General features: G+C 35.3%; 2 protein-coding genes across 7 annotated transcripts in view; one reads left to right on the top strand and one right to left on the bottom strand.

Moving 5' to 3' along the window:
* LOC149805147 (thiosulfate sulfurtransferase-like) overlaps positions 1–2,760 on the top strand; it is a 35,384-nt gene extending 32,624 nt beyond the window's left edge. For all 6 annotated transcript variants that reach the window (XM_089947837.1, XM_089947876.1, XM_089947860.1 and 3 more), the window contains exon 8: positions 601–2,760. In XM_089947837.1, coding sequence (XP_089803963.1) covers positions 601–663 — 63 coding nt within the window. In that variant the 3' untranslated portion in view covers positions 664–2,760. The remainder of the gene's footprint in view (positions 1–600) is intronic.
* Positions 2,761–10,079: 7,319 nt separating this feature from the next.
* LOC149805146 (WD repeat and HMG-box DNA-binding protein 1-like) overlaps positions 10,080–17,742 on the bottom strand; it is a 116,053-nt gene continuing 108,390 nt past the window's right edge. Inside the window, exon 27 of the mRNA XM_089947826.1 lies at positions 10,080–10,871. Within this exon, the coding sequence (XP_089803952.1) occupies positions 10,650–10,871 (222 nt within the window). The 3' untranslated portion in view covers positions 10,080–10,649. The remainder of the gene's footprint in view (positions 10,872–17,742) is intronic.

Here is a 17,742-nt window from a genome sequence, read left to right as displayed (position 1 = left end):
CAAGACTGCATTAGAATATACCACTTCAAGCTCATGCAGTCATGCAAGAGTCGGTTGAACAAGACTTTAGAATAGCCTACATCAGACTGAAAACATCAGAGACCCCGATCTAAATTTCGTATGTTTGAGCATGAGCTTTATTATAAACCAATTGAGAAAGGTGTTACCAAAGCAAAGTTTCGTATGATTGGTTGATTAAAAATATCAAGCTCAAGAGTTCCATGATATTTGGGCAAGATCTACCAAATGGGTTTGATACTGCTCATTTGAAAAGACAAATACATCGACTAGACCCAAACATGCTGCTGCATTATGTGACAGATCTGGGTTTGCATGGTTTGCAGCTGAGTGCACTTTATACACTGGTAAATGTTTTGAGTGTACATCATACACTGGTAAATTGTTTGATACACATCAAACATTGGTACATTTGAATGTACATCATACACTGGTAGATTTCACTCCACATCAAAAACACTTGTAAATTTGAGTGAATGTCATACTGCTACATTTGAGTACATATCATACACTAGTAAATTTGGCAATCTTCCACACAAAAATTATCTTTGCTTTTTTTTCTGACATTTTTATATTTTTCAGGGCTCCTGGCTTGAATGGTCACAAAGAGCTGGTCCCCAGTATATAGCAAAAGGGAAGAGTTAAAACTGCATCAAAGATTTGCCATTCAAGGGTTTTTAAAACAAATATATCGGAATGATTGATCTGAATTTTATAGAAAAAGTAAAATTTACATACAGAATGAATGCTCATCTTTCAAAATTGACCTATGCATTTTTATATCCCAGATCTGATCTGTTAATATATTAACATATTTTTACATACCTCTGTTGGATTGTATTTAATGTTTGTAGTTGAGGACAATAGTAAGAGTTATTATTATTATTCTTCTTAACATTACACTTGTTATTCATACATTATTAGTGTCAAGACTGTAAGAATAAATGTTTTTTCTTTAACATTATAGCCTTAAAGATATATTCTTGCCATATATTTGTGAAGATGTACATTTATTATGATATAGAGATGAAAATTAGGTGACATAATTTTGTTAAGGTTTTAACTAAATTCCATGGGTCATTGTGTCTACCTTTCTTAAACTGATCTGATACTGTTACAAGATAAAAATAATAATGCTATTCATTGACCTAAGCCATGTTTCTTCAGTTACAGGAACTATGTAAATAGAACAAATTGACAAAAAATGGGGCTGCTCAGTTAATCTATACTAATTGTTGCTCAAGTATCCATGGATCTCATTTCCATTTTAATGTAGCTGAAATGCTTATGTTTGAAATAGTAAACCAGATACATTTAGCAGTGGCAGATCAAGAATTTTCTGTGTGTGGGGGACACAAATAAGTAGGCATTGAGTCTGTAGAGTGGAATCCCTGGAAGCTTCTGCATTTCAAGCATTTCCAGGGCATAATTTTAACCATCTAACTGTAAAAGAATATTACAGTTGTGCTCATTATAGGAGGTTTTAAGGTAAGGCAAGTGTGCACCAGCTCTGCTCCCCCATCCCACTTCTGGATCTGCCCCTGTATAGGTTCTGGTCAAGGTGATGTCAACAAATATTCCACTTCTATTATTAGTTCAAAAGCCCTGCCAATCCTGTTAAGACTTTCTCAGTGAGGCAGTCTATTTTTGTCCCACAAAATTAAAGCCAATCCTATTAAGACTTTCTCAGTGAGGCAGTCTATTTATGTCCCACAAAATTAAAGCCAACCCTATTAAGACTTACTCAGTGAGGCAGTTTGTTTTTGTCCAAGTTAAAACAGTTTTCTGTAAAGTGTAACAAAAGATCATGTACTGCTTTTGTAAAGCTCAAAGTCCAGAAGTGTGATTCAAGACTGATGCAGTGACAGTCACTACTATGTTGAACTAAAAGTTGTAAAACTTAATTACCTCCAGTAGTTTCACAAACTGCAGTTCCAAACCTTATGGAGCTTAATGGTCTTTTGTTATCTCTCAACAATCCTTTAAAAAAAATTAATTTCATGTGGGCCGTGGCAACAGCAGTCATCTTTCCAGTCATGACACATACTCATCTCAATTCATATCCACTGAAATTAATTACTGCACTTCCTGCTTTTCCCCCCGTAATCAGTTTTTCCTTGTATTCTTCTGTACTATTGAAACTTTTTAAGAGGTTTGTTGTCCCGTTCATCCTGAAAATGTATCTATTGTTGGACACAACTTACTAAAAATAAAAACAACAAACAGCTTCATCATGCAGACATTTTGCATCACAAAATACATGCAGTTTACCTTCCTAACTTCACTGAATCTGATATGAACCCCAGATCCAGATCAAACATGGACAATCCAGTATCCATAGTGTACTACAAACAATCACATTTCTGTAATTTGTGCTTTTATTCCACAAATCCATATTTAAGGGTCATTTCTTTAAGACTTGTGGCAAAATCATAAGGCTTGGCAGGACTGGGTTAATCTGTGCTCTGCCATACTGTATACATGCTATGTACTACTGTTCTTCTTCACTCTTGGAAGGGAACAAGTTGAATATCTCTGAATTTCAATGTCAGGTTATAGCTTTGAATATTCATTAGCAAATCATGTTTAAATGATGAAAATTATGTGAAATCATGCATTATAGCAAGGTTTTGCCTTGTAAGGTAACAATGTTAGATTTAATTCAAGATGATACTTAAATATAATTAAACAGATAATATAATAATATATGATATAATAATAATAAACTATTTTTAAAAATGAGTGATTTGGTGCCGTTTCCATCTTTGCCAGAATAGAATGCTTAGAATATCTTTTCCTTTAATAGTTTGTTTGAAAATGCAAATTTTCCTTTCTTTCTATCCCTCACAACTTTTGTTTCCTTTGTCTCTCAGTTTCTATTTCACAACTTATGCTTTGAAAATGGCTTTAATACCACACGAGTGAAATGACATCGTAACATAAAACTAATCTGCAATTAGCAAGTTGCAAGACACTGGTGTCACTTTTCAGTCTTAATTCACATACTGTAAATTCAGTTTCTTGTGAGGACCAGTTTTGATGGATTTTTTGGTTGCTGCAAACCTTGAATTCAGTGACTTGATTAAGATTCTTATGTGGCAGCAGTAGGACCCTTTTCTGATAAGTGGATCCAGCTACCCACCCTTTCAAAACTGAAAAAATGTTTCATCCATGAAATAAATTCACTGTAACTTCTACATCAGTTACTTTGTTCAAATGAAGCTTGGTTGACTCAGTATGCTTAAAGATTTTGCAGTGAGATGCCAGGCAGAGTGGTGTTTTAATAGTACCTTTCTAAGGCATGATAAAGCTTGCAGTGGAATCTGTTCTCACGAATCACTTTGGTGTAAATTGATTGAAATCAGTCCTAATTAAAATAATTATATTGTAAATGAATATTAAAAAAAATTGGATGTGCGAGGTCATGGTTTCAAACTAGCAGCTGCCTTACTTGGCACTCAGCATTTAGAGGTTAGTGTTAGGACTGGTCAGCCTGGTGTCAGGATAATGTGACTGGGTGGAACATTATTCTACATGTCTTCAGCATGATGCCCCAGTGCTAGACATTACTATAAACTGCCACACTTCAGACATAACAATATGACTGATTTTTTTTAAAGCTACATTAAAAATCCAAACCACACACACTCCAAACTACTGACCATCATTAAGCCCTGTGCTAAACTTGGTTGAAGTTCATACAAACTTGCCCAGAACTCTGGTATACTGCTAATTAGGGCACAACTACAACAGAGGGATGCTGCTCCATTTGGTGCATCATTTCATCCATCAATTTTATCCCATTTTGCAAAACACATAAATCACAAAAGTTACGAATTTAAAAAGTGATACATATTTTATTCAATGTAAATGTTTTGTATCCACACATATAAATTCAAGGAGTTTTTCAAAAGTTTGTGAACTCAACTTTCAAAAAAATATTTAACAAATTTTAAGACAACCCTTCCAATTTAAAAATATTTCAAGGTTTATAAATCATGTTGAATTCATCTTCTGAAGTACTTAACACCACTAATAAAAATGACCTACTTTAAATACTCCAGCACTTACTTTTGAGTCTGCACCAAAATTAGGTCATGCATATACATGAAACTTTCCTGAAGCTTTATTAAGGTTTTGAATCCACCCCTAATTAAGGGAAACATTGCATGTTGATGAAACTTCACCTTCCAGCAACTTTATTAGTTTTGAATTGACCCCAAATAAAGGGACATCAAATACATGCATGTGAACTTCTCTTTCCTGCAATTATTTAAGATTTTTAATCTTATCCTTATCATTAAATGAAACTTAAAACACGGTAAGTATACTGCAGAAGAGTAAATTAGTAAACAAGAGACCCAATTGGGCCTGAGATTGCTCACTTGGATGTCTGCCTATTAGCTAAATGCAAGACAGTTGGCCAATAAATCTGGGTCTATAGGATACCTTGTTGAAATTTATTCATGTGTTGCTGTTTGTACATGTAAAAATGTTTGTTGCAAGGTTCCTTTGTCTTTTTTTTCCATATCTGATGGCACAATCGGCATAATTTGTCCAACACGGGCCCTTATGCTAGAATGCTTCGTGTCAAAAGTTAGTCCAGGTTTGCTCAGCAGTATTTTTGAGAAAAACTTATCTACATGTTTTCCTACTTTTAACAATAGCTGCTATATCTGATTACAGATCGGTATCTTGTGTACAAATTTAAAAAACCTTCATGCCATGATGCTATCAAGTTTGGTCAAATTTTGTTCAACAGTTGTTGGGAAAGAATCCATTTCAAGGTTTTTCTAATTATTTTTTAACAACAGTGGCAGATCAGTATCATTTGTATAAACTTGAAATGCATTTATATTAACTTGAGACCATATGCCATGATGCTATAAAGTTTTGTTAAATTCTATTCAGCTGTTGTGAGGAAAAAGTCTTTAGAATTTTTTTCTTCTATTATTTTTAGTAATGGCATCCTTTTTGATCACAGATAGACATCATTTGTACAAATTTGAAAGATGATGTCAGGATGCTTTTTGTAAAGTATGATCAAATTCTGTTGAACAGTTTTGGAAAAGTTCTTGAAGGTTGGTCTAATTTTAATAATGGTGGCCATATTTAATGGTCGGTCTGCATAATTTGAATCAACATCAGAACTGGATGCTTTCTATTAGCAGATTGGCATGATTGGTATACATTTGAAAGGTTTTCATTCCTGGATGTTTTCTGTAAAATATGGTCAGATTTTTTCAAATGAATTTTTAAAAGAAGTTTTATATTTTTTGCAACAGTGGACATATTTCATGGCATATCAAAATCAATTGTACAAACAAGTTAGTTGTCTATGACAGGATGCTTGCTCTCAAATTTCTTTTCAGTGGTTTTTGAGAAGTCATTTACAGCTTTTTCAGTTTTTAGTAATGGTGGCCATATTAATTGTGAATTAGCATCATTTTGCACAAAACTGAAAGCCTTTATGACTAGTATAATTTTATCTATACTAGTCATAAATCAAAAAGCTTACAGAAAAGTCTTTGATCCGTTATCGATCCTGTAAGCACGTTTGTTATTGCTACTCCTCCTAAAACACATGGAGGATCTCGTGTAACGTTACACACATTCATTCCATAGTGTACTTGGTTCAAATTGAAGACAGTGCAGCTTAGACGTACAATACAGCCACGACACCAACCATCTTCCTGAGGTTTTCACAGAATGACTTGTGTCTTAAATGAAAATGGTGCCAATCAGATGTGTACAATATGGCCACAACAGCTGCCATCTGGAATATCTCATTATAACACCTCCTCCTAAATAAAAAGTCATTTGGATGACTTCTCATGATGTCCATTTGATCCTAAGTGAAAATGGCATCATCTGCACATCTAATATGGCTGCCACCTTGAGAACTTATAAATAACTATGTCTTGTAGGAATGGTCATGTCAACATGGTTTTTTTTTACTAAAAGATTTGTGATGTCTCATTGGCCCTTAATCAGAATGGTTTTGCTCAGACATCCAATATGGCCACCACAGTGGACATCATGAAAATCATTATCACTTCCCTGAATGAATGAATGTCAACCTTGGGTTTCAGAGAAGTGTCTAGTTGGTTGTAAATGAAAATGGTTCCAATCTGACCAAAACTATGCCCATCAGAAAAATCTTAATGCTGCTTATCCTACATGACTGATTATATCGCCATCATATTCACCAAATGACGTCTAACAATGTCTAGTTGATCCTAAATGGATCTGGTGTGCATCTGATATCCAAAATGGCCACATGGCAGCCATCTTGAGAATCTTGTCCTCTCCAAAACACACCAACATAGGATTGTTGGCAAAATAATGTTTGTACCGTCTTGTTAGTCCTAAATTAAAATGGTTCCAATCTGATATCCAATATGAAATTCTTGTTATTCATGCTCCTCTTAAATGAAAAATAATTTTAAACAGGTTCTTATGGTGTCTAGTTGGTTCTCAATATGTCCATCATATTTACCATCTTGAAAATATTGTTATCTCCATGTCTCCCAAATGGATGGCTATATCAACATGGGTTTTTCACCAATACACTTCATATGATACCAAGTTGGTCCTAAATGAAAACGGTACCATTGTAATCCAATATGGCTGTCTTGAAAATCTTGCTTTTGCTGCTCCCTTGAATGAATGGCCATACTGACATGAGGTTTTCACCAAAAACCTTCTAATGACGTCTACTTGGTCCTTAGTAAAATGGGGGCAGTCTGACACCCAATATGTCCACTGCAGAAGCTAATTTGATATCCGGTTATTGATGAAGTATATGAGAGATGGTTTAAACATTCAGCAGTTAAAAGGAAGAAATACTGAAATCTTGTTTTGAATTCCTGGAAATTCTTGCCACTTTGTAGTGTGTCAGTCCCTTAAATGGTCTCTTGTTTCTATGGAGAATCAAGTTCAAGTTTCTTTTCTAGAGGACAATGTTGTCAAAATAATTGCTGATAAAGAATTTGCTTCAACTGGATATATAACTTAATGATGGATTATTAATCTATACTAAAATATTCATGTGTACAAACCATTCTGGCAGTGACCAATGAACTTGCAAGTTGGCCAATCAAAAGCAAGTCCAAGTAAATGTTTTATTAGACAACTTCAGTAATCTATTACATACATTAAATGACAGTGAAACAAACATTTTGTACAACTATGTTTAAAACAGAAAACCAAAACATGTTACATCTAAAAATTCAGTTTCATGTGAATGTATTAAAAAGACCCATTCCTATCTTAAATTCTCAAAACTGGGATTCCTTCTTCATGACAAAATATTATTGATATCAAAGAAGCTCTTACATTTTATTATCATTACATTCTGTTTTCAGTGGTGGGAAAAAATATGATTCAAATTGTGTAGGTTTTATAAATAAAATATGACAATTTCCGTATGTAATCCAGCAGTATCATTATCCGAATGTATTCTTTTGCTGTCAAGTAGTACATAGATGGGTTCATTTTGGTCCAGAATGCACAAAATGTTTAGTCTAATCTACTCTGCTGATTTTTGTTAATTCATTATCTGGTCAGTGAAATTAAAAACATATGTTAACTCAGCTAATAACTTAATATTTGCAATGACTTGTACTGCCAACACCAGCATCACACTGAAGAGTTCTTCCAAAATATCTAAATTTTTGTTAACCATGCCATCAGGGTCTTCTAGATGCCGTGTTTTCTGTAAACAAATGCATGTACATCACATAGTTGACAATGGTACCTACGAAGGTTTGGCTATCAACTGAAGTTACTTACATTTAACATTGGAAAATAAATACTGAATAGATTTACTAATGCAAAAAGAATGGGACGTTGTTTAAAGTAAATAATAAAAGGTTTTTGTTTGGAGCCTTTCTTTTTTTTTAATACTTTTAAAGTTGTGTCCAAAATCAAAAAAGTTTAAAGACTTCAGCAGTCTGTGCCACAACCATTAGAAAATTTGCTCATGTTAAACAGACATTATCATACAAAACATTTAAATAATTGATTTTTCAAAATGATCCACAGAATGTCACATGATGGAAAAGCATCCTGTTATACAGAGTTAGTAAAAATTATACAAAGCATCCTGGAAGGAAGCGTTTAAAGTATAATTACCAATTTGCTGTTGAAAATTATACTCATAAACAGAATTTGAATGAATCGACAAAGCATCCTGGGAGGAAGAATTTAAAGTATAATTACCCGTTTGCTGTTAAAAAAAAGGCAGCTATTACCAAAAACTGGAATACTATGAAATGACTTCTTTTCAAAAACATCCTGGCACAAAAGCCTTTTGTAAAAAAAAATCTTTAACTATCAGGATTTTATGTTCCCCTGCATCAATATCTGACCCGATTTATTGGGCATTACCTTGTATTGTTTAGCATCCAGACGTTTACACACCTTTCCTCTACACATCTGTTGTTGTTGTTCTAGGGTTTAACGCCATTTTTCAGTGCAAGATAGGCTATACATGGCGGCCAGTATAACTGGTGGAGGAAGATCACTGGAATACCCAGGAAAGAACCACCGACCCACGAGAAGCTACTGGCAGGCTTTCCCACGTACCCACGCTAGCCGAGCCTTGGACTCGAACCCACACAGAGGTCCTTTACACATTTAAAATAAAAATATGCCAAAAGGTGACAAAAGGGACCACTTGTTATCTCACTGGTCAGTTCTTTATTCACTTTGGCTATATATTTTTCCAGTGTTTTTTTTATAAAAAAAAAAAACTTTTTATTACAAAATATGAACAGTTTGTAGCAGTAAACTGGTCCTCTATTCCAGTAAGATATAATTAGGACATAGGGAAGACACTTCCAAATTTGAAGCACCCATTGTTGGAATTCAGTATTTAGCTTGATTTTCATTAAAACTTAAGAGTATTTTGCTTGATTTTCATTAAAACTTAAGAGTAATAAGAGAAGTCCAGCTGATATTTTTTCAAACCTGCCTTTCCTTGTTGCCATGTATGTTTCTATTTTTCAAATGTACAAAAACCCTGATACATTTTTGAATAATTAAGAAACGATTAAGGACAGATAAATGGGTAGTCAGATAGGAGACTGATGAACAAATAGAACATAGATTCAGTCAATGATTACATATGCAGGATGCACACTTGAAATATATTACATGCTCCAACTTGCTACACTGGTGATTTTTTGTTGTTTTAGTTGTTGTAGGGTTAACGCAATTTTTCAGCACACGGCTATACATAGCGGCCAGTATTAATGGTGGAGGAAGAACCCGGGAAAACCCTGGAAAGAACCACCGACCCACAAGAAGCTACTGGCAAGCTTTCTCACATACCCACATTGGCTGAATCCAAGACTCGAACCCACGCAGACAGAGGTGAGATGGCAGTGATCGTAACAGAGAGCACTTTAGACCATTCGGACACTCAGGGCCCCGCTACACTGATGATAAGGCATTGGATGACAAAGGAATCTTATTGCAATTTTATGCATATACAAGGGTTTTGTTTTAGAAAAGAAAGCTGGTGTTGATTTAATCAATCAGAAGAAAACAAACTTCAAAGTCACATAAGACGCCAAATAGCTTGATGACCACTATAAAAGAAATTACAGACATGATAGGTACAAAATTTAAAAACTCTGCCCCATAAAGCATCTGCATTTGTGATAGTATATCACAGGTTTTACAGCTGCATATTCCAAAGTTTAACACCAATTCAGACAGCACATATATAATTTGCTCATGTTAAAACAAAATTGTGTCTCCATCACAAAAATCTCTGCATAATGTAGTTACCTTTGTAATGGGTATCTAACTTTACAGCATAGACCTAGATCTACCACCACGCTGTACAACGATGCATATCTTGGTCTATTCTGTACACAGGTGAGGTGTCATACACAGGTAGACTTGTGACAAGAAAAGAAATAACTGAGTTGGCTTTTAAGATGGGAGTTGCAAATAGCAATTTCCCAATTTTAAACAAAAATAAAAACAGGTAAAAATAAAAAAAAATGAATACAGCACAGGAGTGTAATAATAAAGCTAGACTAAACACATATTTTAAAATCTTTTTATTATTATTATGTTTAGCAATTCTGAGCACTTACAAGAAAGATCACAAAAATATTAGAGCATCTGTACGAGAAAAGCAGATACATAAATCAATTGTATAAATACATTTTTTAAAGTTTGGTCCCCTGAGCAGTAAATTCAAATCGTATAATGCCATTTCATTGCTGTCAAATACAAGAAAATGTAAAAGATGCATGAAATTTTGTAGTTTTATGGGTTTAATGCCATTTATCAGCACATTTTAATCAGTGGAGGAAGAACCAATGACTCACAGGAAGCTACTGACAAGCTTTACTACACAGACTCGGTCAAGCTGAGACTTGAACCCATGCATATGGAGGTGTGATGTCAGTAATCTGTAAAGGTAAGAGCCTTTGACCACTTGAACACCCAGGGATCATGCATGAAAATAAATGTTAAAAAGTAAACAAACTTTTGCATTTTGAAACAATTTCTTTCCATACTGAATTCCCATCACACCACCATAATTTGACATATACTTATTATTACTCAATTTTTATAAGGAAACTTGGTTTTATAACCAAATGCATTCATCATTCTTTCTGAAATTTGAAGTTGGCAAGCTTTGCATTTGTATTCTGCAATAATGGTTTCTTGTTCTGTCCAACTGCACAGGGTGAAACTATATGCAGTTTTTTCGATTCCTTTTGATCTGAGTCTCCTATCTCGGTGTCTTTTAGTTTCCTCTTCTTATTTTCATTTCCCTCAGGCTCGCTTTCCTCCGACTTAGCAGCCCGAGCTTTCTTTAACCATTCCTTTAAAGAAAAAAGAAAAAACATCAGCTGACCAATTTTTGCATGAAAGTTATTTAGTCGTCTCTGCAATAATGTGTGGCTGGAGAAGGCATTTACTTGCAAACATAAATCCCCACAATGACAGGAGCAGATTTTGAATGAACAAAAATAAACACTGATATGGAGGAAGAATACAAAAGTCAGACATGAAAGTTATGGATCAGTGACCTACTTATTGCATGGCTGAGTTAAACATGCAATACTATTATTTGGTAGTCCAATCAAAGGAGTTTTCTTTTAATTGGATATGAACTGATAAGTTTCTGTACAAATATATTTACATTACCACACATATCCTCTGTCTGCGCCGGTTCGAGTCTCAGATTCAGCCAATGTGGGTATGTGAGAAAGCTTGCCAGTAGCTTCTCGTGGGTCATTGGTTCTTTCTGGGGTTTTCCCGGGTTCTTCCTCCACCATTAATACTGGCCGCCTTGTATAGCCTATCTTGTGTTGAAAAATGGCGTTAAACCCCACAACAACAACAACCACACATATCTGATTTAAATACTACCAATTCATTATTATTTGGCCAGTAAAAATTTGTGGTCATCATGGGAAAGCTACACAATGAATCTGAACTCAGAAAGAAATATAAACTAAACTGATATTCAAAGTGCCCACTCTGCCAAGTGCTGGTAAAGCATCATTTGTGCATTTTTTTATATATATAGGTACTTACAGCTCTGATCGATATATATGACACATTTATAAAAGAAGAGGGACAAAGACGATCAGTTTGCATGCAAAATTTCATGACCTTGAAAGCTCTGAGGTTGTTGTTGTTATTGTTGTAGGGTTTAACGCCATTTTTCAGCACACAACAGGCTATGTATGGTGGCCAGTATTGATGGTGTAGGAAGAACCTTGGAAGAACCACTGACCCACAAGCAGCTACTGGCAAGCTTTCTCACATACCCACATTGGTCGAATCCTAGACCCAAACCCACGCAGACAGAGGTGAGATGGCAGTGATCCGTAACGGAGAGCGCTTTAGACCACTCGGGGCCCCTGAAAGCTGAGGTAATATCATGCCTCTTATCTGGCCAGTTGTGTCCTCCCTTACTTCCCATGGCACAAATTATATTAATTGATAACAATACACATCAAAACCAATCCAAAAGCATTTAGAAACCTCAGAGAAACATAACAGCATTCAATTTCAAGAAATAAAATGTAGCCCTTTCCCAACGCAGGCGATGCTTGGGTGATTGTTACACCACAAACACAGGGAATCTAACCCTCATTGATCAAAATGTGTGATCACCAATCTAGAAATCCTTAATTTAGGACCACATTCTGTGATATACAAGATGAAAATCTGAAATAAAATCTGTGATTATCCAATTCAAAAACAAATTTTGTATAACGTATATATTGGGACAAGTTAAAATATAAAAAAATTCCTGTCCAAGAACTTATGGTGAAACTTTTTTCACCTAGGTCATATGTCCCAAGACTTGAGAAATAAAATAAATTTGTATTGATTTTGTGTGCCCTCCCCCCAACCGCACATTCCAATAAAATAGATAAACAAAACGCTTATCTGATAATAAAAAGAAACTAACCTTGTATTGTTATCATTTATTCCTTTTTATTCATCATGAGCATTAAAGAATAAAATATATCCTCGAATTATGTATACCAGTATGTAGCGTAGGCTTCTATAATGTAGCATGTATCACTTATGTCGGATAACATAGGATACGTTGTTCATTGACATGAACATTGAGAAACAAATCATGCTTGGTTGTGCTCAAAGGTTTGAATATGTTATCTGACTGGAAGCTGGATCAAACAAAATCGCAAATGAGAGGAAAATAATCAGCCGATATCTTAAAGACAACCACCATTCACACATGACATGGTGTTAGGTGCAAAATAACCAAAACCGAATTATATCCAGGTCACGTATAGGATGGTATCTCGCAAATAAAATCATTTTTTGAAAACACATTCACTTCAGTGCAAGTGACAATCTTTTTGCTAGCACGGGTTTCAAAAGTATCATTAAAGCAAGTTATTGCGGTGTATACTATTTACCTGCAGACATAATTTCCCATTTGTGTTAATTATAACTACAGATGCCAAGCACATAGAAGCCCAGGTGGTGAATAAACACAACTGGCAGCAAGCAGACAAAGACAAAGGTTATTTTTATTACAAAGCAAGCCGACTTTGGATACTCTGAAGCCAGTTTTTCTTTTTTATAAAGGATATCAATACAAAGGTTATTTTATTGCAAAGCAAGCTGACCTCGGAAGCCGACATTGGATTCTTTAAAGTGTGCCAATTTTTTTGTTTTGGTTGATGTTTTTTTTGAATATACAAAGACGGCTGAGATATGGAAGCTAACTTTGATTCCTTTTCACCAGTATTCATGGGAATTTGAAAATAAATTGAAACAATGGAACAATTTTTAAAGTAACACAATATAGAGCTTTGTACATTGATATCGATGACCCAGTGTCGCCCAGAAAATTTGGAGAAAATAAAATCATTTGATGAATTTGTGAAGGCCAGAAGAGAAGCAGATGATTTCCCTGATAATATGATTAACATGGATGAAATTCTAGTGTACTCTGACCTCATTCCTGAATGGACTGACGATAAGATGGGGGGGGTCAAAAGTGTGACAATTAGCATGACTGGTGCAGATTTGAAAGAAAAAATATCTGACTTTAGTCCTTGCAGTTTCTGTTTTAGGTGATGTGTTGCCTCTAATGATAATTTTTCATGGTATGAGAAAGCTAAAATAAATATTCATGCACTAATAGAATGGATCATACATGTGCAGGAGAAGGGTTGTGTTGATGAGATGATGCTGCAGTGGATTAAAGAGTTTTATCTTAAGTACTAGTTTTATATTTTTAAAAATAAAATTTCAGTTGGAGTGCATTTTCCGACATGTAATTTTTGAATGATTTAAAAGGTGTCCCACAACTTTTGACTCAAAAAACCTGATGTGTCCCAGAACATACAGTGCACACAAAATCTACTTTCAAAATTAATTTATGGTGTCCCAACAAATTCCGTGTTCCAACATATATGGTAAATATGGTACTTATATATATGCTGGTGTGATCACTAGACCCTTAGATAAGCAAAAAAATGGAATTTCACATTGAAATGATAGTCAATTTATTTTCTGAGGATCTCAATATTTTGTACTTATTTCAATAAAAACAGTGCCAAACATTTGGAATACTATACTCCACAAGAAAGTTATTAAAATGCATCCTGCCAACATAATGGCACCAATGTGTGATATAAATGTTACTTGCAAGGAAGATTATCAATGTTTGTTGTTTTAGTCGGGGCTGTTGTTTCCAAGTATGCCTTGATGGCTTGATGTACGTTTTCATATTTTCCAATGTAGATGATGTTAATGTTAGAGTCACATACCTTGCAAAATCAACGAATCAAATCTAAGTGATGCTATAATACAAGGTAAGCAGATCTAAACTTTTAAAAGACCCTGAATTTTTTTGGTTTGCTCAGATTCCTAATACCTATGTCTACCATTGCTGCTTGAACATACACCCTGGAAAAGAATGAAGATACACAAAAGCTGATTGGTTAACACACACTGAAGGAGCCAAAACAATACAGTTTTATGAATGTAGCTAGTAACCAAAACTAGTCATATGGTTCTACTTGAGTGAGTGTTCTTAAAGTAATCAAGTATTACTATTTCAAACAGCACGAAACATCTAGAACTTGAGCTGATAGAATAGTTTATATTGATCAAACATGCCATCATATAAAATGGACTGTGCATAATTAATGAGTGCCTTTTCCTTTTCATGCTGGTGCTTGTATTGGCGACATGCAGTGCATATCATGCATAATACACAGTCAACTTCAGTTTAATTTTCTGCATAATATATATGCAATACTAAGTATAGGTCCAATGTCAAAGCCAACTAAATCATTTCTCAAAATTCATATTTTTATTTGATTCAAGATGTATCCCTAAAAGATAAATTTTTATTTTTTTAAATTATAGAAATTTGATAAGGGTTGGTATCTCTGATAATGCTGGTCTCATTTTATCCATGAAAATATCATATGACTGTTAGGCCCTGTTCCATATCGAACATATATATTAATATCAAAGCTATTACAGTTTATGATTAAAAAATCAATAATTTCATGAATAAATTAGTTATAACTGCATTATATATTCTACTGAACACAACTGACAATCCCATGGTGCAAATGCAACACAAGAGCACACTGTTATTAGAAAATATGTTTCTTACATGTAACTTCTGAACAAACAATCTGCACATTATTTCCACTTGCTCAAAGCCAATTCTAACCATGTCTATCCAAAGTGGCACTTAATAATGTTTGGAGATGCTAACCATGTCTATCCAAAGTGGCACTTAATAATGTTTGGAGATGATCCATTTTGTCTGAAAGTTTTTAGGTCCATCTAGTCAGATAAAACAGCCTCTGAACCTGTATTTGTATGTTTATGATTATGGGGTCTGATCTCACATAAAACACTGAAATATCTTACATATAAACATCCACATTTGTCTTTGTGTGTGTCACCTGCCAAACAAGAGGTCATGGGTTCAAAACACACAATGGCATCCAAAATGTTTTAAAATACTTTTTGGGTATTTTCATGTTCAAATTTTCTTTTTAACTTGCTCATCCCAATTTCAAAAAAAATTGGGGTTGCTTTTTTGACATTTTATCTTAAACTTTCATTTATCACCCCTGTTCAAGTGTGGGCAATAACTAGTTGCAGACATTTTCGTCTACAATATATCAATGGACGTATCAACCATTTTTAGACACTTACTTCTCTGACATGGCTCTTGAGATCACTTATGGCTAATTGAAGGGCCCTAATATTTCTGATCAAAATCTGAAGTCTAACAATGACCTACCATTTCAAATTACCTGGCTTCATCAGTAAATCATCAGTTATTCTATCAATACTGAGTGACAAATCAAATGCAACTTTAGTCATTCTCAATGACAGTGTTCTGAGCAATTCGGGTTGCAATCATACCTGCATACAGGCTAAAAACACTTTTTTTACTCCCCAAAACCCGACATGGTCATGTTTCTAAAAACATGATTTTCAGCTTAATTTCTTTTATTATTATTTTAATTTTGTTAAAATACTATTAACTTTAACTGACCTATGCTTTACAGGATGATTTAGAAGGAAGACTGTTTTAAGGGTAAGGTTATTGAAAGAAGCTTCACTCCAAGGTTCATAAGGAGGTTTAGATAACGACAAATAATCCCACCTTGTTATTAAAAGAGAGCTAGGCTGGGCTCTGGAGACCAAATTACTTAACAGTTATGAAAGATGTGGGTATGACCATGATGTAGGGCCCACAGGAAACTTAACAGTATTGGAGAGGGTTGCTCTGTAGTCCTTAATGACAGATACTGAGCCATCTTTGAAACGAAGAGAAAAGAAAAAAATGTACACCTGCATGGGTGGGTGGGTGGGCAGATTGGATCAATGCATGTTTTACAGCACTAATTATAGAAAATTCTTCACTTGGTGTTATAAACCTTGTGGCCTGATATCTTGTCAGTCTTCAAACAACCCTGCAATGCAACCAGAAATTAATCCTCCTTCAACATATTGAAGGAGGCAGCTTAAAACAAGATTGGAGGGTTATGTAACTAGTGTATGAGTCTTTAGTTCAAAGTCTTAAGGGATTTATCAGGGAGATGGGCACAGGTCCATGCCAAAGTTCCTACCTGAGAAGTACCCAAGTTCAAGGTTGGGAGCTTATGAGGCAAAGCAGCTGAATTTCTGCTGTAGCTGCAGGCTGAAACCAGTGGATGAAGTGTAGAAGGGACACACCACCCCTCCTGCTGTCTAAATGGATCTTAGATATGAGACACTGTCAGAGTCATCCCAATAAACATTCCATGCATGAGGAAGCATACTTAGGTCCGATTTAGGGTGATTACAACCCAGTGATTAGTGCACAGCACTGGGTACTCTGTGACCAAAGACAGAAAATGGGAAACTGGTACCAATCATCATATCTGGTGATCAGTGCCCCATTGTCCGGTGACATTATCTAGTGATTGATTCCTGGTGATAGACATTCTATGACTATATCTTGGAACATTTCCCAGTATCCGGTACCCAATGACTGTTAACCCTCAATAGTGTCAATGACTGTTATTTGATAAATGCCTGGTGCTCCAGTGACCCACTGACCAATGACAGACCCTTGGTGACTCTCAACTGACACACTACCCAGTGACCAGTCAGACACTGCAGACTTGACTTGGAGTCTTTGTTCTCGGACCTGAACTCAGATGAATGTGATCCCTTTGATTTAGATCCAGATCTACAAAACAGAGAAGACCATGTTTCCACTGCTTTCAGAAGGTGGGAGTACCCTAAACCTGGTGACCCCATGACTGACCTTCAATGACTGTAACTTGAACATCACCTGATGTCCTCCTTGGTGACTCATTGACTCATTACTAGGTTTCCAGTCAAACAATCCAGACCTTGCTGGGGAGTGTCTGTGGAACTTGACCCTGACAATTGCAGATCCGACTATAATCCAGATTTACTTGAGCAAGAATACCAGGCTTCAATTGCATTGGGAAGATGTGACTCACTACCAGGTGTTGGCAATTTCAATTGCATTGGGAAGAAGCAACTCACTACCGGGTGTTGGCAACTTCCCTCTACTATTAAGCATCCCTCATGGGAAATAACAACTTCCTTCCATATGACAGTGATCTCACCTTTGCATCCATTATGGGAACAAGCAACTTTCCTAAACTGGGAAGCACTGTAGAACCCTCCCAGGAATGGGGGTCTTCC

The sequence above is a fragment of the Sinohyriopsis cumingii genome, chromosome 2 (assembly GCF_028554795.1).
Source record: "Sinohyriopsis cumingii isolate HCF-2022 chromosome 2, ASM2855479v2, whole genome shotgun sequence".
Classification (NCBI taxonomy): Eukaryota; Metazoa; Mollusca; class Bivalvia; order Unionida; family Unionidae; genus Sinohyriopsis; species Sinohyriopsis cumingii.
This window is presented reverse-complemented; position numbering and strand designations above follow the sequence as displayed.